Consider the following 24,229-nt stretch of genomic DNA (forward strand, 5'->3'; position numbering starts at 1 on the left):
TGCTTGCACATCGCCAATATAAAAAAAAAATCTATCGGAGATATGGACACTTCCATTTTCTTTGATTTTCCTCCTGACACTTTATCTATTGGAGTATGAGCTGCTTCAGAGGCTAGACAAATATGCCATCTATTTTCAAAAATAATTGTGGTTTATTTCCCAAGGAATCAATATGGCTGTGGGTTGCACAGGAATATTGAGTGCATGTGGGCCGCATGGGCATCGCGTTGGGGGAGACAAGAAACCCCTCACCTGGAGCCTCACCTGGTCCCCACAAATCTCCCTGACACTGAGGCAAGCCTGAGGACAGATGGGCACAGGCGGCCATGGGCTGAGTCACTGGCCCTACTCATCCTGCATGCCTCTCTTGGAGTCATCTCAGGCCAAAGAGATGTCTTTTAAAATGGTCCTCCAGGTCCCACTACTCTCCCAAACGGCCTCATACCACCTGCCCATGCCTTGCCCCTGGCCCCATCCTGCCCCCTTCTTCATCCTTGGCACCTTTCTGAAACACCGCCTGCCTTCTTCCTGTTCCTCAATGCAGAATGCCTGTTCCAGCTGCAGGACCTGTGTTTCTGCCCCTCCCTCCACCTGGAATCTTCCTCCAGGTGATCCCTGGAGACTTAGCTTCACTGGGATCTATTCAGAGAGGCTGACCCTGACTACCCCACCTAAAACAGCCCTCACATCCCCTGCATTATCTTCTTTATAAACTTAACAGTTTCAGAAATAACCCTGTTGGGGTTCATCACTTATTTGTTTCCCACCAAGCAGTGTCTAAGATATGCACAGGTGGCAATATTGTCCGTCTTTTGAATTGCTCTCATTTCTGTAACCCCAGGGTCTGCAAGGGCATCTTACACCCAGTAGGGGCAGATGAATTTGTTTGAAAGATTGAATGACAGAAGAAATGCTCAAATAAGTGAGTGACTCCTCCTGTCTTCCCTGCATTGTTCAAGGTGGCACGGAGGAGTCAAGGGCTGTAGGGAAAGTGGTCTCTTCCGCAGGGAACACAGGAACCCATCAGAAACCATGGCCTGGCAGTCAGGCTGTAAGCGCTGGTTTCTTGGGCATAGACAAAGTGGAAGATCCTCTTCCCAGGAGTTTAGGGAGGGGGCCTTGCATTCTGATCTCAGGGTCTTTGCCTTTTGAACTTCTCTGCCAGATACTTGCATGGCTTGCTGCTTCCCCTTCAGGGTCTGGCTCTGATGCCCCCTTCTCTATGAGGCCCACCCACGTGGCAGTGCACCCCCCACCCCACCAGGACTTTCTAGACCCCTTTCCTTCCCTGTGTCACCTCTCCATAGTGCTCACAGCATCTGACACACTATGCCTTTGTATTTCGTTGTTGTTTCTCTCCATGCACTAGAATGTGAACTCCTTGAGAGCAAAGGCTGTGTCTGTTTGTCCAGCTGCGTCCCCAGCCTAGAACAGAGCCTGACCCATGTGGGCACTCAGAAAGTATTTGCTGACCCAGGCATTCCTGCATCAATTGGTGAAAGTGACCAGGCTCAAAGGCAGTCAGCCCAGACATGTGGTTTTCTCAGATGATGCTAATGTCCATTTTCCTCCCCGGACTGGAGCCAGGGTTGTGGTGGTGGTTGGGTGGGGCGGGGACCTGCAGACTGCCAGGATACGGGCGGTGGTCCACAGGGCGCCCACCATTAAGCTGTCTGCAGGAGTGTGGAAACCAGGCCAGGCTTGTCTTGTGTATTTCATGTCGATACAGAACACTGGACCACGTTTCCCAGCCAGGGGGTGGCTCTCCATGGGTGAGGTCGGCCTTGCAGAGTGTAAGAGTCAGTGAGGAATGGCGGTGCCTCTCAACAAGGGGCTTCGCTAACCGTGTCGCCCCAAGCCCAGTCAGCTTCCCTGGACATAAGAGTAGACACTCCACAGAATATTTCCAGGCAACTGAGGACCAAGGCTGACAGAAGTTCGGGGGAACCTGGGAGAGAGCAAATGGTTACTGCTCTTCGCAGTTTTCAAGCTTGAGAAAGACTAATGTTTCTGAACTGCTTCACAAACCTTGGAATAGTCTTTACAGACATTGAGAGAGACAAGATAGGGCCATGGACAGAGGCATTCTGGAAACTTCCTAGAATCAGAGAGAAAATGAAAGAAGCCATGGAAACATCACACCACCTCCACCACCCCTCGGAAGCAGCATTTGCCTTGTGTAACAGGCAGAATGGTAACCAGATAAAGATCAATTTCCTTTTTATCTAAGAACAAAGAAGCTGGAAAATGCTTACACTTGTGCATTTGAATAGAACAGAAAGTGTTACATGTTATAAATCACCCAAATAAACATCTATTATGACAATGTAAAAGTGTAGATTACACAAGTAATTAAAAATCAAAATCAACGTATTTGTTAATAAGTGATTTCACGTGGGACTCAAGTTGGTGAGAGGCCCTGACTGCCTTCTCTTTTGGCCCCGGTGTCTCTCCTTGCTCCAAATAGCATACAGTTTTTGTATTTCTAAATGACACGGCCAGAGGACAGCAGTCTCATTATGAAACAAAAATACATGTGCTCCAAAATGCCATCTTTTTTGAAGTTTTTAAACAATGAACCCGTATGAGCACATTTTAAAACCCAACGTGTAATAAATATATTTTTAATTGGGATATGAGGTGTCACCTTCTCTGTATTTTTTCTGTCCGACTGCATATTTATTGGAAGTCTCGATCATGTAACATCAATGGATAAAACCTCTCTTCTTTTTCTCCCCACTGCATTAACTCAATTACCGTTTCTCTTCTCCTAACACTTGTTTATTGGAGAGGTGCTGACTAGATGCACCAGTCAGGTTGCTCTGAACATCGGGGAGCCCAGGAGAGCCCATGAGTCACTAGGATGTTTCTGGTGCACCCTAAGCTTCAGCCAGGTCCACAGGGGACCAAGGGGAGGCTCCTGCAGGACCTCGGGAATCCCCAAGGCCATCAGATCCTGGAGGCTGCCTCACTCTGGCTCCAGGCAGGGCAGACGTTGATGGCTGCTTGACCCAGAGAGGGCTGAACTTCTCTCCTCATGGAAACATTACCCTGGGCAGACTAGGGTCCAATCACTGGATATGGGCAATTTTTCTTCTACAGCACAGTGTCTGTGATTCGAATTCAGAGCCAGTTATTGCAGGCTCAGAAAGGAGATTGCATCGGTCAGGGTTCTCCAGAGAAACAGCACCAATAGGAAATGTATATATGGCCAGGCACAGTGGCTCGTACCTGTAATCCCAGTACTTTGGAAGGCTGGAGTGGGAGGATTGTTTGAGCCCAGGAGTTCAGGACCAGCCTGGACCATGTAGTGAGACCTCATCTCTATAAAAGGAAAGAAAAGAAAAGAAAGAAAAGAAAAAAAAAGAAAGAAAAGAAAGAGATATGCTACACACACAGAGACACACAGAAACACACAAGAGATTTATAAGAAATTGGCTGAAGTGATTATGGAGGCTGAGAAGTCCTAAGATCCAAAATCTGTAATTGGTGAGCTGGAGACCCAGAAGAGCTGATGGTGTAAATTCCAGTCTGAGCCTGAGCCGGAATGCAGGAGACCAATGTCCTAGCTGAAAGACAGCCAGGCAGAGCAAGCGCACTCCCCCTCGCTCAGCCTTTTGTTCTATTCACGCCTTCAACGGATTGGACAAGGTGCACCCACATTGGAGAGGGCCACCTTCTTTACTCAACCCACCCACTCAAACGTTCATCTCATCCAGAAACATCCCCCACGGTCACACCCAGAAGAATCCTTAACCAAATATCTGGGCACCCTGCCACCCAGTCAAATTGACACAAAAATTAACCATCACAGAGATACATCAGCAAACATCTAGTTGTAACATGCAATGAGGAGGGCGCATGTCCCCAGAGTCTCCTGAGAGGTTGGCAAATCATTTCAGGATTGGTCTCCATGCGCACATGCCATTCTTTCCCTCCACGTCCCCTCCCTGTGCCCTACCTTGGGAAGCCGGGTGCCTGGGGGTACTCTGGAGGGTCTGATGTATCTGTTTTGTGTGCACAGGAAGCAGGCAGATGCTGACAGATCCCTGAAAGGCTGGGGGAGGCTTGGCCCCCTGATGGGTGAGCACCGCCTGCATGGCTGTGGGACTCCTGGCTAGGTTCCCTAGGGCGGCTCTCCCATGTGGGGGTTTTTCAGAATGGGGTTGTTGTCTCAAGGAATGACCACTGTAGAGAAATGTAATAAGCAACTTCACTCGTGAAAACTTGGAGGCATGAAAGTTCAGGACTAATTAAAAATAAATCTCATTAGTTTCTTCCCCCTCTCGAGTTCTGCGAGTGGTTTATTAATCTGGTTTTGATGTGCTGCATGTTCCAGCCCTGAGTCGGGAACCTCTTTGTTGGAATGGATCCGCACAGGGAAGTCAGTGGTGGTTTCCCAGGGGTCTCAGGCTGCGGTCACGAGGGGCTCAGCACTGGGCTGAAGGGCACGCCCGGCAACCCCCAACTCCTGGCTGCTGTCTTCACGGCACAGCCCCTGGATGCTGGCTGGGCCCTCACCTGTATTCTTGTCCCTTTCCTATAGGACCAAAGAGGGTTGTGGAAGGGAGGGAGTTCTCCTTTGCAGCCCCCAAAGGACTGCACACCCAGTCGGGTGTAGGGAGGGAGGCCTGGGCATTCTCTTGCCTTGTGACTACAAAGCATGACAGCAACTGGCTGAACACAGAACTCAGCCCGCGGGGATGGAGTAACGGCACAGTAACAGTGATGGTAGTTCCCACGTTCTGTCCACGCCCACATGCAGACACTGTGCTAGATACTGCGCATTAACTCGCTCCTTCATCCCTACAGCACCTCAGTTACCAAGGCTCCATCCCCTGCCCCGCTGCAGGGGAGGGCGCTGAGCCTCAGAGACAGAGACGTGAAGTTATCCCGCCCCAGAGTTGCCCAGCATTGGATTAAAGGTTATAATCAGATCTGCCTAATTCAGAACTCATTCTCTTCACCGCTGCACTGTATTGCTACTTTTTACTTTTCTGAGTGAATTTCTGGCTTGTTTTAGGGAATTAATGCAACATTTCTTTGACAGTGTGTGTCCACACCATACCCAACAGGAAGGAAAGAAGTGACTTGTACTCACAAGTGGTGTTGGCGCAGCCTCCAGGGAATTTAAAAGGGAAGTACTGTACACCCCGGCTCCTCCTTGACCCCCCCCCTCCTACTGGCCCCAGGCCAGGCTTCCTTGGCCCCACGTGCTTGGGTTTCCCCACTAGCACAGCAAGGTTAGGGGAGTGGTGAGGCTTGGTCACTGTGGCATGTGGAGGCGCTCTGACCTCCTGGGATGGAAACGGGGTGGGTGTGGGTGGGAGTGGAATCACTTCCAGCATGACAGAGTTGATAAACTTCTCATGCTATGGTGGAAACCACCTTTCATCTTCAAAGTGCTTCCCGAGCAGCGGCTGATACATAAACATGGGTGGAAATGAAACTTCCAGCCAGCCCCATCCAGGTGCCTTATGGCTGGTGTCTAGGTCTCTTACCTTTGATGCTTCTATGTAAGGTAACCAGGCTGTTTTCACACACTGAGTAAATATAAAAGCACTTTGCACACATTTTCAAAAAGGAATCGGTTAAAATGGACATTCTTCTCATTTCCTTTTCCAAAAGGAGAGCACATGTTGTTGCCATTAGTGGGGGAGCAGCCACCTGAGTAATGATGAAAAAAATTTTAAAAAAAAATCTCCAGAAGAAGATAAGTCTTTTTTTCTTTTTGTTTTGAATTAAAATTCCCTCATTTTTCTATTTCCAAGATGAACTAAAAGCCTGGTTTATTCCTCCTCGGTTCCCGATCCTTGCTTTTGCTGCCTTAATGACATCCTAAACTTTTGTTGAAAATAATTGATTGAATTTAAATTTCCTTAAAAGTTGAAGAGGTAATGTTACAGTATAAATTTCCTACCAAACACTAAGTAGGGAAATATCCATTAGTGAAATTAACTACAGTTTCTAGGTAGCTAACAATGTGCTGTATACAGTAGGGCATGGCTAATGAACACTGCAGTGGGTGATATTTCATTATACAAATTAATGCTCACATTTTAATGGGAAAGTCACATAATGAATCTGGGCTTCAGTGACAGCAATTAGAGACACAGATTGTCCCCTTCTGGACAAGGCACTGTTTAGCAATAAGCAGCTGTGTGAAAAGTCTTCAGGTTTACAACATATATATGCTTTGGGGGAATTAGTGTACAATTTATATTAATGTACTGAAGCTTTGCTGCAAAGACACCACCATATTTATCTCTCCTGGTGTTAACTAAGTAAAGACATGGAGAAGGACTAAATAAATATCAAATTGAGGATGCAAATACAGGAAAATACTCAGTTGCTCAACTTAAAAATGAAACACTTTTGGAGATTTAGCAAAAAAATAAAAACAAAAAAAATATTGGAAGCATGAATCACGTCTTAAACCTTAAAATGGTTTCCAAAGAGAATAATATGAATCCACCTGTTATTTTTGGAGAGGTGCTGGTGGGAACTTGCTCTAAATAGCTCTAGAATAACTCCCTGGAACAGTGAGGGTTCCTTTTACATATCAAGAGCAAAGTAGAGGCTCAGAATTATAAAAGATATGACCATGTAAAGATAGGTACAGTGAACTAATTAAACCACCTGGTCGTATATTTCTAAAAATGGATGATACAGTGACTTGGGAGAGGTTATCAATGATATTTTAAAGCTAAATATATATCTTATGCCGTATGTCAGTGGGAAGCTGGCTTACTGTATGGCAGTTCCAATAATTTCATTAATCCCTTGGAATGATGAACTGCGGCTTTTTAATTTCATTATGCCTTTTCTAGCAAAACTCTTCTTTCTAGAAATGCATTATTTGGGCCCCCATCTTACTCCTTTAAAATATAGTGAGAGGTTTCCCCACAGAAGGCTACCAGTGTTTGTGGCTGCTTCCTTTAGTGGGCAAAGGGCTCTATTCTGCACATTTCACAATGACTACCTGCTCCAGATCCCATCTGTAAAATAGAGCACTGTGACCCTTCAGTGTTTGAAAAGTTTTGAGATAGGTACCAATATTTAAAAATTAAGGTACTGCACACAGATATTGCATAGATATGATACTTTTCTTTTATTCTTTTGTTTATTTTAGAGACAGGGTCTCACTCTATCACCCAGGCAGGTGTGCAGTGGTGCAATCATAGTTCACTGCAGCCTTCAACTCCTGGACTCAAGCAATCCTCCTGCCTCAGCCTCCCAAGTAGCTTAGACCACAGTTGTGTGCCACCACACCTGCTTAACTTTTAAATTTTTTGTGGAGATGAGGTCTCCCTGTGTTACAAGCCTGAGCCACCATGCATGGCCAAGACTTTTCTTGGAAAATTGAAGGTTGTAGTGCCCACAGTTGGTTAGAGTTGAGCGACACTGTGCTCCAGGAGAGAATGGCTGTTTTGCATACTCATCTAATCTGCCTGGTTCTGCCTGCATGCGAGTGTGTGGCACATATAACAGATAAACACAAAGCAATGAGCCACAAACATCATGGAGGTCACCAGAGGACTCAGGACCCCCTGGAAACCTTGGGAGACAACCTGAGTCATCCCCTCAGTAGATGGGACTCATTTATGGCCTAAGTGGCCAATCAATCAACTAGACAGAGCTACTGACAGGGTCTGGGGCTGCCTCTATACCTTGGGGCCGCCCAGGCAATGCAGACCTGAGTCTCAGGCAGAGTCCAGCCTTGGTTGGGCAGGGCTAGGCAGGTCCAATGCCTGGCTCCTTTGACATGGATCTGGCCATGCCTGGAGGCCTGGGATTTGCTAGAGTTAGCCCAGAGAGCTTGGGCAGAAGAGTGCATCCAGATGCAGAGACCTTGGCTGGGAAGCCGTTCTCAGCTCAGGTAGACTCAGCATCTGCCTGTGCCAGCCAAATGAAAGAGCGGACATAGACCGTGCCCTGGAGGCTGTGAAATGTGCTGTTAGGCCTCTCCGCCAGGTTGCCGCCCCACCCCATCTAGGCCAATATTGTGAGAAGTTTGCCTCCTGAGCACTCTGAAATGGGCCCTTTGGGGAAAGAATGCCGGGGAAACAGCTGGGATGTTTCCAGTGGAGCACAAGGCCCTGGGGCTGCTGGGGTTCTAAGGAGGTTCCCAGCTCAGCCCCTGGATGTACCTGGCTAGAAACACGCCCCGGCCGGGGCTCACTTTCATCTTCAAAGCATTTCCCCGTGCCCCTTGTTGGATAGGAAGCCCAGACAGGGGAGCGAGGGCTTTGAGACAGACGGCAGGAGTGGTTCTTCCAATCATTTAGCGATTACGAGGAAATTAAAATTGAGCTTGTTTCTTTGTGAACATAAATCCAAAGGGGAAGGGTTTATCCCCTGGAACAACGTGCGGAGCGCTTAGCTGAGGAATTGGGATGATCGGAAGAAACCACCCAAACCAAGCCCTTTTGCGACCCGGCAGGAGGTGGAACTGTCTAGAGAAATGGACAGAAAGAGCAGGGAAGCCCTTTCATCCCAGTGCAGAAGGCAGAGGAAGCGTGGGTGGAGAGCTTTCTAGATTGAAAGCTCATGAAGCAGCCCCTAATTCACCAGGCCTGGGCCCGTGGAGACTCCAGTGCTAGGAATTAGCCTTTCTTGTTTCTCAGCTCTGGCTTTTATTCTCTGGAGCTGTGAGGGCCAAGGCCTATTTTGAACTCTCAAGACAGTGGGTGGAGTGAAGGGGTGCTGTCCTCCTGCACACCCGCATGCTATATGTGAGTGTGAGCGTGAGTGCGTGTGCGTGAACTCTGCTAGCCTACTATATGATATGTCTCCTCCAAAAGACATGAGAGCAGGGGACCTGGCTCTTTGGTTTTTACTCAGTTTCTAGGGCCAAGAAGGGAGGTTGCAGGTGTTTATTCATTCATCCATTGATTCATTCCATCAAAAAATGTATGTGAATCAAACTGAAGGTTCCTGAGTCAGTGGGTGACACTTACGTTTATAAGTATTGCTGGCTCTATTCAGGAGACTTAGTTTAGCTCCTAAGTGAGCTTAGGATTGGGATAAGACCACACAGAACATGTGCTTCAATATGTCTTATTACAGGTTGAGGAAGAAAAAGTCCCAAGACTGGGATTCTGTGTCCTGTGGAGTTCAGAGTAGCATGGGTGTCCAGTCCCTAGTCCAGATTCTCAAATACCTCCTGAGGTCTAGACTGTCCTCCCTGCTGAACCATTCATGGTTCCCACTTCAAAGGCACTTCCAAGGAAGGCTGCCTATAATGGTTCCCCACTCAGGATCCACAGAGGGCCACCTGGGAAAGTCCCAAAAGATCCTAAAACCAAGTTTGCATCTTTGGCCAATTAACTCAGAATGTGGGGAGGAGAGACCAGGTATCAGCACTTTGTCAAGACCCCAAGGCAATTCCAGGTTGGTTTTTCAAGGGGTTGTCTTTACACTGTCTGCATCAGAATCACCAGGGACACTTAGAAGGCCAACTTCAACTTCTGCCCCTACCCCAGACCCAGGGAATCAGAACCGCTGTGCCTTAAGGCCAGAACTGGTGTCTTAGCACACTCCCCTGGTGGTTCTAATGCACAATACATGCACAATACAGTTTGAATACTACCGCTCCTGTGTTCCTTCTTTTTTGTTTTGTTTTGTTGGAGATGGAGTCTCGCTCTGTCGCTCAGGCTGGAGTGCAGTGGCACTGGCACGATCTCAGCTCACTGCAAGCTCCGCCTCCCGGGTTCACGCCATTCTCCTGCCTCAGCCTCCCGAGCAGCTGGGACTACAGGCACCCGCCACCTCGCCCGGCTAATTTTTTGTATTTTTAGTAGAGATGGGGTTTCGCCATGTTAGCCAGGATGGTCTGGATCTCCTGACCTTGTGATCTGTCTGCCTCGGTCTGCCAAAGTGCTGGGATTACAGGTGTGAGCCACCGTGCTCAGTCTCCCATGTGCCTTTCAAACCTGTATCCGTTGGAAATAGACATGCACATCCTCTGTGCATCCCTACCCAGAAAGGCAGCCCTCTACCTCCCCAGGCTTGAGAGGAAAGTCCACATTCCCCCTCTTTAACTCCTGCTAATGAATGTCCGTGCTTTCTCTATGGCCCCTTTGCCTGCCAGATACACATAATCATTTCCAGGTGCATTTCTTTTTTTTTTTTTTTTTGAGGCGGAGTCTCGCTCTGTCGCCCGGACTGGAGTGCAGTGGCCGGATCTCAGCTCACTGCAAGCTCCGCCTCCCGGGTTTATGCCATTCTCCTGCCTCAGCCTCCGGAGTAGCTGGAACTACAGGTGCCCGCCACCTCGCCCGGCTAGTTTTTTTATTTTTAGTAGAGACGGGGTTTCACCGTCTTAGCCAGGATGGTCCAGGTGCATTTCTAAAACACAGCCCGAATCCCACCCGGCACCCGCGGGCCTCACCTCTGCAGGCTTTCATCGCCCGGCCCTCCCGCAGGGTTTGCTCCCACCCGTAGGCCAGGATCCTGAGTTTCTAGGTAGGCCTGCCTGCTGTGGGTCCCATCACAACCCCTCTAAGTTTCAGGTACTGCCTCTGTCACACCTGATCACTGGGCTTCCAGGTAAGCTGAATCAGCCATGACATCCTGCTGCCCAGAAGTGCCCCATCCCAGCCTGGCCTGTGATGCGATGTCTAAAAAGCAGTAGCTCAATGAGTCTGAGTCTAACCCGGGACTGACTCCAAGAAGTGGGAAAATACTGCCTAAAATTCTCTGGACCTTTACCCCAAAAGGGATAGAGACTTCTTCCTAGATCCATGTCATTGGTCTAGTTAGAGATGACTGTGGCCTTTATGTTTAGAGAAACAGATTCGCTGCTGGGTTCCCTTCCTAGACTTAAGGGCCACCTCTGAAAGTGTCCAGGAGAGATCTCAGCAGCTCGTAGCACCTGACACCCTTGTTCTGATGAGGCAGGCAGGGTGTCCATGGCTCTGGCATCTCCTGCTCAGACATGACGTGTCATCTCCTGCTCAGAGCCAGGATGGTGGCCCTCTTGCTCACAAAGTCCATGCCCCCAAATGCCCTGTGCCTGGAGGACTGGGACTCACGCCTTCTGCTGAGACTAGACACAGTGAAATGTCTTCAGAAGACACCATTCACTGATGATTTGCTGTTACTTTTTAGATCAGTCTATTTTATAATAGAACAGAGGAAGAGGAGGGGGAATAGTTGAGGTTCCTAGAAGAAATAATTGTGGATATCGACAGGGCATCATTGTGAATAAGAGAGTGGGGACTGTCACAGTCCCCATTCCTTCCAGAGAGCCTTTTGATTGCAAAGTCTAGAAAAGCCCTGGGATTGCTAACAAATTCTTGAAATATATTTAAATCTGCAGTCGTTTACCTTCTTTCCCTTCTCTATCCCTCAATGCCAGCAAATGTAAGTTGTCTCTTCTGGTATCTTTCCACATTGTGGAAAGAACAATAGAAGTTGGGGGTGTTGAATTTAAATAAATATTTAATTCATGAAAATTATCTTATATGTTTTAAAACACTCTTTAAAGCTATTTTTATTCTCTAGAAAGCGCTTATTATAGGTAAATTACACATTTTACTACCGGAGCATTAGGTTTGCCATTAGTACAAATTTAAGGCACTACAAAGACCAGTAGATAATGTTAATTTCAAATACAGAAACTAAATATATTTTGTGCCTTTTTATTACTCATTTTCTTTTAAGTTTTATTGACTGCTTTTTATCTTAACTATATGTCTTTACATGCTGCAATCATAATGCACTGTAATGGTATTAATATTTTATAGAATCTGTATTTATAGTTCTTTATTTAGAAACAGTGCAGTAGGTCTGCAGATATCTGAGCCCGTCTGGAATGGTGCCCTCCAAATAATGATAAATTACTTGTGCAGTATGCCATTTGCTAATTATATCCATGATTTACTGCAGAGCAAGACTTAAATCATTCATTTCAGTCTTGCGTAACAGTGCCATAAAATTTTTAGGTTTAAAAATGGTTTCCATGTGTATAATTTAAACAAATTTTAGAGCTATTGTATACACAAAATATTGCAACCACCCATTTGTTACATACTTTCTCTTTTTAAACTTCTACTTTTAATGATCACTGTGGCTGAAATTATTATGCTTAATTTTCATAATCATAGCTTTTAAATCTACAGCCGTTTTCACATGTTAGATAAAGAAAAAGATAGCTAATTGTGTGTAGATAGTATGTCATTCCTGAATAGTCCCAAATGGTACAAAATCATTAAAAAAGCTTAAGAGTACGAATTATTCTTCTATTAAAAAACAGTTGTTCTCTAATTATTAGTTTGAGCTGCTTTGTTTCAAAGAACAAATGTTGATCCTTCCAGCCTCGTTCAGCACACCAAAATGAGATAAACGCCTCTTTTTTTTCTTATATCAAAATCTTGCAGGTGAGAAACCCTACAAGTGTCCGCACTGTGACTATGCCGGCACGCAGTCAGCGTCCTTAAAATACCACTTAGAGCGACACCACCGGGAGCGGCAGAATGGGGCTGGGCCGCTGTCTGGGCAGCCCCCGAATCAGGACCACAAGGACGAGATGTCAAGCAAAGCTTCTCTGTTCATCAGGCCAGACATCCTGAGGGGTGCCTTCAAGGGTCTCCCTGGAATCGACTTCAGAGGAGGCCCTGCATCTCAGCAGTGGACATCAGGGGTGCTCTCGTCCGGAGATCACTCGGGGCAGGCCACCGGCATGTCTTCAGAGATCCCCTCAGATGCTCTGAAAGGCGCCGACCTTCCTGCCAAAAGCACCCACTTCTCCGAGATCGGAAGAGCTTATCAAAGCATCGTGAGCAATGGTGTGAATTTCCAAGGGTCCTTGCAAGCTTTCATGGACAGCTTTGTCCTCAGTTCCTTGAAGAAGGAGAAGGATGTGAAGGACAAAGCGCTGGCTGAGCCCCCTTCCATGAAAGTCCACGGAGTGGACGGTGGTGAGGAGAAACCCAGTGGCAAGTCCTCCCAGAGGAAGTCCGAGAAATCTCAGTATGAACCCCTAGACTTGTCTGTGCGGCCAGATGCCGCCTCCCTCCCGGGCTCCTCGGTAACTGTGCAGGACAGCATCGCATGGCACGGCTGCTTGTTTTGTGCTTTCACAACGTCCTCCATGGAGCTCATGGCCCTTCATCTCCAGGCCAACCACCTGGGCAAAGCGAAACGCAAAGATAACACCATCGGGGTCACAGTCAACTGCAAAGACCAAGCCCGGGAGGCGAGTAAGATGGCCCTGCTGCCCTCAGTACAATCAAACAAAGACTTGGGCCTCTCCAGTATGATTGGCTCTCTAGACTCTGCTTCTGAGAAGATGGCCCAAGGTCAGGTCAAGGAGACTCTGGGGGAGCAGAAGGGCGGCACATGGACCAGCCACGTGGACCCTGCATTTTGTAACTTCCCATCAGACTTCTACAAGCAGTTTGGTGTTTACCCAGGCATGGTTGGCTCGGGGGCCTCCAGTTCCTGCCCCAACAAGGAGCCTGATGGAAAGGCCCACTCTGAAGAGGATGCCCCCATCCTGATCCCTGAAACCACGAGTAAGAACACTACTGATGACCTCTCCGACATCGCCTCCTCAGAGGACATGGACTCCTCCAAGGGAGAGAACAATGATGAAGAGGATGTTGAAACCGAACCGGAAATGATGACCAAGCCACTGTCTGCCCTCAGCAAAGACAGCAGCAGCGATGGCGGGGACAGCCTGCAGCCCACAGGCACCCCCCAGCCCGTCCAAGGACTGGTCTCACCTTTATCCCAAGCACCGGAGAAGCAATGGCACAGCCAGGGTCTTCTCCAAGCCCAGGACCCCTTGGCAGGCCTGCCAAAGCCAGAGCGGGGGCCGCAGAGCCTGGACAAGCCGATGAACATGCTGTCGGTCCTCAGGGCCTACAGCTCTGATGGCTTAGCAGCCTTTAACGGACTTGCAAGTAGCACAGCAAATTCTGGATGTATCAAGAGGCCAGACTTGTGTGGTAAGTTTTAGAATCCTCTTCCTATAGTTCATTTCCCAAAACATCAGTGCTGAATTGTGCATTTTTTTAAAACAAAAATGGGGTAGACTTATCCATGAGCAAATTTTGAATGAAATTTTAGAAAAAACCCTCAATGCTGTATCTGCAATGTAGACAATCATAAAAGGCCATTTTGTTTAGAAGTTTTAGAACTCATACTTTTGTGTTCCAATTTGCATTATAATGTACTAAAATGCCTGTACAGAAGGCATGGAAAAGGGGGTGGTCTCTCACCATGTGAACTACTCCTGTTTGCCATCTAGAACTTGAAGGGGGGAAAATCAACTTACAAAACAAAAATGGAAAGAGACATGGTAACTTGCAAATTCTTCAGTTTTTCAATTTATGCAAAAGATGCCTAAAGACAATTCCTTACTGCTTTGCTAAGCCAAATCTGCTTTCTTAAACTTGTCTTTTATTGACTTAGAGGATACTAAAATCATATCACACTAACCACAGTATAGAAATAAAGCGACCTTCTCTCCAAAGAGGGAGATGGTTTCTGGGTGTTTATGACTCATTTTTAGACAAACCAAATGGCAGTTACTGTGACTTTGGCCTTCTGCGCTTGCCTTCTGTTTGTCTGTCTGTTCACCTGTCTGTCTGTTGTTCTAACAAGACATGTACATTGTGAAGTCCCTGAACAGTAGTGATGTGACCCTGTGCATCTTGGATTCATGCTTGTCTGATCCTGTAGCAAACTGACACTTCTTTAGCTCCTTAAAGCATATGGGTACCCCAAAGGAATTCCAGATTTTAGAACATAATGGTAAATTTAAGGACTAGGTTTGGATCAAATGAATGTTGGGGTGGTCGGGGGAATCAAAGTCATTCTCTTGGCACCCAGATATCCGTATTTAAAGCCTTTCTCCGAAAAGAAGCTCAATGTATTCTTCTGTTTGAAACCAGCCCCAAATATCCTCACCAGAGACAAATGACCATGATACCTTTCCATCCGTAATTTATGAATGGATATCTATAATTTTACTTCACCTGTGGAAGGAAGGCAGGAAGGCTGGGAGGCAGGAAGGCAGGAAGACAGGAAGGCAGGATGGAAAGAAGGAAGGGAGGGAGGGAGGGAAGGAAGGAAGGAAAGAAGGAAGGAAGGAAGGAGGGAGGAAGGAAAGAAGGAAGAAAGGAAAGAAAAGGGAAGGAAGGGGGAAAATAGAAGAGAATATTTTTGAACCTCAACATCGTGTTGTTCCTTTAAGCACAGAGCAGAATTCAGGAAGCTAGACTCTGGGTTCATAATTTAGATTGATATATTTCTTTTATTCCTCTTCTTCCCTAATTCACTAGGAACTGAATCAAGCGGTCAGAAATATTTTTTTTTGAATTGTCGAAAATCACTAAATGGATTTCTGACAGCTCAAAAAAATATTGACAGTTCCTTATGCTGAATGATTCACAAGGCCCCATTAACTACTACCCCCAGATCTATTTTTAGCCACATGCAATTCATTACTTTTGAAGCTGTTAAAAACAATACTTAAAAGAAGGGAAAAAAGTGTTTTATGTCAGTCCAAATCTTTTCCTTTTTTTTTTTAACTGGTGGAGCAATGTTTAAGACTTTTTTTTTTTTCATTGTTGTTTTAGGTTTGTGATTGGGGTGGTTTCTTTTTTATTGTTGTTTAGAGCCTTTTTTTTAAAGTCTATTTTCAGTTCTTTCAACTACCTACGTAGGACCATAGTTCCTGCCAGGAATCCATGCATCAGAAAAGATCAAAACCTGGCATGTTCATGAGCTCATTATTATTGAAATGAGCTCATATTACCCCTATTAATTTTCCCATCTTCCTATCAGTAATGAAGGAAGGCTGCCTGGCTCGAGGAAGTTTGCCCAATGGTATCCTTTCGCACCAGGCAAGGTTGAATGGGAAGCCAACTTCAGGGAACCTGCCAGGTCTTGAGAGCCTTTTATCTATGGGCTGCAAGCTCTTAGGCACTTTCACCTTTTCCCAAAACAGCAGCACACAACACGCCCCTGACATTTCCCCACTATGTGCAAGCCCAGTTGTCTAGTCCACCTTTCAGCCTTTGGGCAGCAGACCCAGGGATGTAAGCTGTGCCCCTCACCCCCTGCCTCTTTCATGGGACTTGGGGACCCTCATGCCAGCCAAGCTTGAAGGCTTCCTGGTTGCTTCTGCATCAGAGGGTTCAGGCCCCTTGTCCTGCCTTCCACTCCTGGGAAGATACTGAAACTGACTCTGGCCACAAGCTGCCTATTTTTAGAGAGTGTGAGTTCTGCATTCCGTTTGGCCCCATTTCTTCTGCCTCCTCTTGCTTTAGTTTGGAAGCAGGCAGGAAAAGATCCTCCCTGGCTCTTGCATTTGCTTGGGGATGGGGCCACTGCCCTCTTGCCTCTAGAATGGGTCTGGCTCTGCCAGTTCTCATCCCACTCCCCCCATATCTGGCCTACCATAATTGCAGTTCTCTTCTCATTTTCTTGTGAGCGACTGTGGTATCCCAGAAGGTCCAAACATATTCATCCTTTCTAAAAGTTACCATCTAGGAGGAACACACAAATCCACATGGGCTGTTTTTTTGTTTGTTTGTTTGTTTCTTAAGTAGTGTAATTCACTCTCTTTTTAGCATGACAAGAAGCACAAGTGACATTTGTAAGCTTTAAACCCCCCCAGCTTCCCTTTGCAAGGGTGGAAGTGATATTGGCACAATGAATAAAATATTTTTAATGTTTATTCCTCCTTCCCTTCTTCACTCAAAGTAGGTACGGGTTTCTAAATCCACCTACCAGGCTGATCACTATATCTCCTTAAGAATTTGGGCTTTGTCAGACCAAAGCATCATTCCTAGATTTCTCATTTCGGATGGATAAAGTTCAGGGCTGGTTTTGTCTGGTTAGTAAATCTAAATCCCCACTTTCATGATTATAGAAACAGGCTTATAGGAGGAGCTAATGTTCCTGTGTTTCTTAAGGAAGAGCTCTGTTCTCAAGGGGTGTAAAAGTGTTTGAAGAAGCATCAGAAATACCTAGTTCAAGTCATATAAGCTCCCCACAGATCTCAGCAGCTCCTTCAACCCTTGCTGTTGATTGGGAGAAGGTGGCATCTCACCCTAGTCTGTGGGTGATACTCATATTGCAGGCTGTACTTTCAGGATCTTCTGTCATTTCCGCATGCCTTCTTCCTAACTTTTAAAACTCTGGTCCTAGATTCCTTGGTGCCATAGAGCCAGGGTCCTGGCCAGTGTGCCCTGCCTATCCTAACAGCCAGTGGATTCCTAGCTCTGGTGCAGAAGGAGAGCCACTGAGGGGAGAAGCCAACCCAGCCAGTTGGGTGGGGAGACGCCTGTTGCATATGACAGTGTTGAGAGCTTGAGTGGGAATTTTCTAAAGCTCTTTCCACAGAGGATAGCACACTGCCTGTCAGAGACATATTATAATAATCCCAAGGAAGAGGTTAAGCCATCTTGGATTAAGCCAGAGGACAGGCATCCTTGTTTCCACAGTGGGTCAGATCCCACTAGGGGTCTGATCTCATTATAGGAAATCCCACTCCTATCAAATCCTTAGTTTCTTGAGGTGACTTCCAGTCTCCAGAAATGAGTCACATTTCTTTATTCTGTCAAAGAACATAATGTACAAGGGTGCTCCAGTGCCATCGGAAAACTTGGATGTGCCCTTGGTTTTATAGGAATGTTTGACCTTGGTTTTGTAATGGGACAGGCTCCACATGAGTATTGAAAGGTAGAGAGAGGAAGGCCAGAGCAGTGTTTGCATCCATGGACAAAGCAAGGCAGACAAGCCCAGTTCAGCTTGAGAAACGCTAATGCACTGTTGGGTTGGCACTTGGCTTGGAAGGGGCAAGCTTCCCTGTGCACACAGCACCAAGGTTGGTCTGCACAGCACCCATGGGGCCCGCTGCATGGAGCAGTTAAAGAGTGTGTTTCATCCGGGATTTTGTGGATTTGGATAGCAACCAGATCACCCTTTCTCCTTGCCTTTCAAACCTAAGAGAGACGGCCAGGGCATGGAGTTGTTGTATGTCAGGTCTCCCAAGCAGGCTTTGCACTGTGTCCTTTGGTGGACCCAGGGGTAGGCAGGACAGAGAAGAAGGAGTAACAGATGAAAAGGAAAGCAGGGAAAAGAACACACTCCCCTTTGCCCCAAGGAGCTCTGCTCTGTAGTGACTGCCACTCAGGGAAACCTGGCTGAACTGAGAGCATCTGTGAGCAGGCTGAGGGCAGGCACTGAGGCTCACACCTATAATCCCAGCACTCTGGGAGGCCGAGGGAGGGGAGTCACTTAAGCCCAGGAGTTCAAGGCCGCTGTGAGCTAGGATTGTGACATTGCACTCAAGCCTGGGTGACAGAGTGAGACCCCTTCTCTAAAATAAACATGAAATAAATAAATATCAGCATGTTGATCATGGGCACAAGGCCCTATGTGCAGCGGCTACCAGACCTAGTGACCCAATGGGCCTGGGAGGAAGTGAGGGAGAGTGCAAGCCCACTAACAGCAGTCGTGCTAACATCTCTAGCTTATCATCCTCAGGTTATTGGGCAACTGGCTTCCCCAACCCAAATTATACCTGAGGCTATGGAATAAGGGTACTCTGGGCTTCCATGCTAGTGAAATGATTGGGACCCACCCCCAAGAATTCAGGCCCACTGAAACTTCTTCAATTTATATATTTTTAAATGTGTGATGAATGAACCAGGACAACCAAAGCTGAACTCTCTTAAAATGTGACTTCTCTTCTCCCTAAGCCTTATGGCATTCTTGGCATAGGCGTCTACTTTTTTTTTTCTTCTTTTTTTTCGAAGATGGAGTTTTGCTCTGTTGCCCAGGCTGGAGTGGAGTGGCACGATCTTGGCTCACTGCAACTTCTGCCTCCCGGGTTCAAGCGATTCTCCTGCCTCAGTCTCCCGAGTAGCTGGGATTACAGGCATGCGCCACCACACCTGGCTAATTTTGTATTTTTAGTAGAGACAGGGTTTCACTATGTTGGTCAGGCTGGTCTTGAACTTCTGACCTCAGGTGATCTGCCCACCTCAGCCTCCCAAAGTGCTGGGATTATAGGCATGAGCCACCATGCCTGGCCAATACCTACTCTTTTACCAGCTACTCAGTCTAAAGCAACAGGTAGCAAATATTTTCTTAAAGGGCCAAAGAATAGAAGTATTGGCTCATAGGCCATGGGGTATCTGTGGCGACAACCCAATTCTGCTTTGGAAGTAGCACCGCAGCCACAGTAGACAATAGGAAAATGACGGCTGTGGTTGCGTTCTATTAGAACTTTAGGTACTGACACAGGCGGTGCACTGGAATTGGTCCACAGGGTCTTAGTTGGTCAACACCTGCTCTGGTGTAAAGAGAAATGTGTTCCCGTGGTCATCCCTAGGGAATGAATCATGCAGAAACTAGTCCTCTGTTAGTCCACTGGATGGTGAGATGGTGATGGGAGACCTCTCATCAGCAGCAGCAGGGCCCCATCCATGGTCTGGTAATGCCAAAGCCAGAGACGTGAGAAAGACTTTCCAGAAGTAGAGGACTTGTTGACCCAGATGGGCTGGTGCCTTGTTTCTGGGAAACCACACCTCTGTGTATACATTAAAGACTTCCAGGAGAACACCCCAGCGCAGTGCAACCCAGAGCTGCCCCCTCACAGCCAGCACACACAGAAGAGGAAGGAGGCAGTGGCTGTGTGTTGTCTCTGAAGCCAGCTTGCTCTGTGAAAGCCTGTTTCCTCACTGATGGAAGGAAGCGTAGGGATGAAATAGATGATAGAGATAAAAGAGCTTGGATCAGTGCTTCTCAGTTGAGTTTGCATGACGTTGCGGAGCTCAGCATCCACGTGAAACTGTTGCAAGGAGATGATGTCAGTGTGCAAACATCTTCGGGTCGCAATCATCCCATAAGCACGGCAGCCATCAACCTTACCTCCATCAGTGTTAGAGAGGCATGTTTCATTTCTTCGCTTCGGCCGTGATGCATGGTTGATAGCTCTTTCTTGGTGCGTGGGGAAGTTTGCTTTGAAGATGATTCTGGCAATTTTGTGATGACCTCCCATCCCAATGGTTACTCCATTCTGTTACTGATGCCAGGCAAGTGCTTGCAGGTAGGAAATGAGTCCTGCCCCGCCTCAGTCTTTGACCAAGAAATGGCAAAGGTCTGCAGTCAGTTAGAGACTTGTAAGGAGGCCATGGCTGGTGTATGAAATACACAGTGAGGGCCGCATATGCTCAGACACCCTGAGTGTAGGCTGTGATACACAGTCTACGGCTACTGGTACATTTTTCATCTTGTGCAAGGGTCCACAATGTGGCCCAGAAGCCAGCAGGTTCTGATGAACCAGGGAGGTGAAGGTAGGAAAATGGCATAGGAAGACAACCACAAAATTCCAATCTGCCAAGTGTGTGGGAGTGCAGGCTGTACCCAGCTAGCATGAGAAGGCAATTGGCTTGGGGGTGTGGGAGACCTGGAGCATCTCCACCGCAAGATCTTTTTGTCTCTGCTGCCGCCTTACTTTATTTAAAGACAAATGTGCTCTTATACCTCTTCCTCTTCTTTTTTGTGAGCTGATTCTTACATGGATTGGCCTCAGAGACTATGGATAAAGCACACCTTTGCGTTCACCTCCTTTGCCCAACTGGATAATTTACAGATGAGCAATTGACCTCTACCGTCTGGCCTGCTCTCATTCGTACTGTGTGTCCAGGGCCTGACATTAGACCCCAGGAGGGAGGACCATTTGGCCTGCCTTGAAGTCCAAGGGCAGAACCTTGTGAGTTAATGCAAATCACCGCCCTGTTCTGCCCCTGCTGGCTGCCTCACAACCTGCTGCAGAGCTTTTCTCTTTGACTCTGGAGGGACAAACACAGGCAATGTCCCCTGGGATCTCCAGCACCTGGAGCGGGTTCTCCCCAACCCTCCTCCAGAGCCCTGCTGTGTGCACTGTGTCTGATGGAGAGGCAGCCTCTCTGGATGGCAGCTCTCTCCAAACTCCAAAGGCATTCTTCTTCTGTTCTCCTTCCCTCTTTTTAAATTAAATGGGAATGCCACTGACGTGATGTCGTTTGCACTGCAGGATGACAGAACTGTTGTGTGAATACCATTGTATTTGCCAAATGGTCCACTCGTCATTTCAGAACAAACAAATGGATGGTGTCTGTAAGTCGGCAAACACTGGTGACATTTAGCCTTGTTTATGTTCCTTTCCTTTTGCTGCATATTTTTGGCTCCAAAAGCTACTGGCTGAATCAACAGGGCCTCTGAATCAGGAGAGAAGTCTGGTAGCATTAATTTTAGTTGCTATGTCCATATTCTCTTTGGATTGCATGAATCCTACTGCTCAGGACCAAGCCTAGCCTAGGTGAGAGGAGAGGGCAATCAGCCTCTTTGGTTCAAAAAAAAAAGAAATATATATATCTTTCCCCGCCCCTGGTAGTGACTTAAGGTTGGGAGGAAGGAAGAGAGTATTGAGAGAAGAGAGTGTTGTCGGAAAAGACACCCACATCACTGAGGAAATGTAAACCCTCCAATCAGACCCAGCCACTGCCATCTGAAATAGGAACAGTGTGAGCCCATCCATTCTTAAGTGGGTGCAGGTACCCTGGGTCTAAGCCTTGGCGTCTGCCTTTTTAACTGCTGAATCAAAGCGCTGGTTGAAACTGACAACTATATCTAGACACAGGCTACATCTTATCTGCTGAAGGCATCAGTTTTTTTCTTTTTCTTTTTAATTTCAGATGTTGTGTGCAAAGCCCAGGTTTCAAATAAGCAGTAATTATCTCCTATTACTTAGTGCTGATCAACAGCACCTCTACGTCTAATTGCCAACCTGCCCTAATCATGTTGACTATTCTTGCTTTAGCCAGAGACAGAAGGACCAAATTTTATAAATACCACTTTATTGTCATCATTCCATTAAACAATTAGGGAATGTGGTCCTGCCCTTGCTTTCAAATGCCTCTAGCCCTGATGGTTTCTGGATTATTTAATAAATCTGAACATTTTCTTGCAGGTAAGTGACACTCCCTGTCCTAGTCGGTCTATCTGGACTTGCCCTTGTCTGTTCGTGGTCCTCGGTGGTTATCTGCAGCTTGTTAATCGTGTAAAGTCAAGAGAAGAATGTATACACATATGTGTGTTGAATAAATAATTACTATTGGCATAGGTATGTGTATACACACGGCGCACCAACCTACAGTATATATAGCAGAGAATCAGAGGCTAAAAATATTACCCCATATGTTCCACTATTAGTCATGGATTGCAAAGGCTTAGTAACTTGAGCAGGAGAGAAAACTCCCTCAAAGTCATAAATCCTGAGTGACAACTGCTGGTGGATGACAGATCCCTTCACCTGTGGGCAACCTGGCTGGGGGTGGGGTCTGTTCCACCAGCTCACCTGAGCGTGTAGAGGTGGGTCCTGCAATGGTCTCGTGGGTATTACTGCTTGTGTCTGATTGTCCTGTATTTTGTAACACTTTAGAAGAATACAGAAAAGTGCAGTAATTCTCTTTCTCCATAGTATTTAAGCAGAAATGTTGCTAGTTTAATATTGTGTCAGGTTGTCCTATTAACCAGGAGCAGATGACAGTAAAATTTCCGTGAATAGCACCTTGACATCTACAACCTAAAAATGGTGATTGAAGCAAAATGTGTAAACTTGTACGGGGTGATCGTGTGCTTTGGAACAGAGTACTGTTGAAGTAATTAGAAGATATATTAAGGTGTTCCTGGTAATGAAGGCATGTAAGTTATAATAATTGTAGCTTTCTGAATAAGTGTCAAACTATATCTTTAAGTGTGCTGTATGCTGAGTTACAAGTTAGGTCATTTATGAATGGAATGTAAAATAATACTAAAAATGCTTCAATAACTTATCTTGGTATTGCTAATAAAAAAAAGCTGTGAAACATTAGTGTAGTTTTGAGTCATTATGTTAATTCATTCCGCAACACCCCCCTCACCCCCTGACATTCTTCTCTCTGTTGGAAGCCTCAACAGGACATTCAGGGAATGCCATTTACCCTGTTTCTTGGGCTGTTTGCCTGGGCAGATCGTTGCATTTTTCTATCCACCCTTAGGTGGGTCCTGTGAGTAACAATTCATAAACATGCAAGTGGAAAAGGACCTTCCAATTTGGGTGGATGACTGTGGCGGGTGGGGGAGAGCCAGGCGACACGGGCCTGTTTCTCTGTACAAGTGACTTTTAGGTGCCTAGGCCCCACAACCGCCCATAGGAACTGTGGCTGGGGTGGTGGCGGTAGGGGTACTTGGGCATGGAGTACGCAGGTCATCATGCCCCATCCCAGATGTGGAAACAATGACACCCAGCCTTCCTGCAGCAAATCTGAACATGTTCTTTTCATCCTGTGAAGGGGTAGTTTGTAATGAAGAGACTGAGGATTCATGGAGGTGGAATCTTTATATTCTGCTGACCTTTTTGGGCTGTACCTGTGTTTGCTGCAACAGGCTTTTACCTGTTCTTCCACTTTGCCTCCTGGTGGGGAGAGAGGTATGGGAAGGACCAATTTTGCTTTTTGCTTGTGTTGCTTGGTTTTGTGGTCCGTGAGCTGGACTTTAGGGTCCTACCATTTCAACGGTGTTTCCAAGCTTCTTTGCTTGGGTGTGTTTTGTAAACTTCTAAATTCAATGACCATCCTTGCGCCCTTGTCTAACTAGTCCTGTTGGGGGACTCGGGGTAGGACACAATCTCAAGCCCCAAGTCCGTTCTTCACAACCCCAAATAAAGAAAGTGTCCTCTGTGTAACAAGGGAGCGAAAAGCCGGAAATGCCCATTGGACAACCCTGGTCTCCACAACAGGACAATTGCATCACCCTAGCTGGTTGAAACATTGCCTCCTGTATTTCTCATAACACCTTTTCAAGTGACCCTGACTCCAAAGACCACATTATGGCGTTAGGTTGTCTCTTATTTTGGGAAAGAGGTAAAAAGTGAGAGATTCGGAGTCTGAGAAGACGTGATAAAAGCTTCAAAGAGAAAATGTCGATTGTGAAGAAGGTTGTCAGATTTCCTGGTGGTCAGTGCCCACGACTGCTGCCTGATTCCCTTCATATGAAGCTGGGAGTGCGTACCATGGGTTCCTATGGAAACTGTGATGGATCCCTAAATGCCTAGCAAAGGTAAAGTGAGTAACCCTAACTTCCAGGCCCCAGGTCTGCGTGGCCACATTTAGGCAGGGCCAGTTTCCACTGCCAGTGTATGTAGGCCAAGCCTGCACAAGAAGTAGGGCCCCAGGAGAGG

General features: G+C 46.8%; 1 protein-coding gene across 2 annotated transcripts in view; it reads left to right on the plus strand.

Annotated features, from left to right (window-relative positions):
• The window catches only part of ZNF536 (zinc finger protein 536), a 184,442-nt gene extending 161,560 nt beyond the window's left edge, over positions 1-22,882 (plus strand). For both annotated transcript variants that reach the window (XM_011949169.1, XM_011949170.1), the window contains 2 exons: positions 12,384-13,955; positions 21,980-22,882. In XM_011949169.1, the coding sequence (XP_011804559.1) occupies positions 12,384-13,955; positions 21,980-21,987 (1,580 nt within the window). In that variant the 3' untranslated portion in view covers positions 21,988-22,882. The remainder of the gene's footprint in view (positions 1-12,383; positions 13,956-21,979) is intronic.
• Positions 22,883-24,229: the final 1,347 nt, after the last annotated feature.

This window comes from Colobus angolensis, unplaced genomic scaffold, assembly GCF_000951035.1.
Source record: "Colobus angolensis palliatus isolate OR3802 unplaced genomic scaffold, Cang.pa_1.0 Scaffold291, whole genome shotgun sequence".
Lineage (NCBI taxonomy): Eukaryota > Metazoa > Chordata > Mammalia > Primates > Cercopithecidae > Colobus > Colobus angolensis.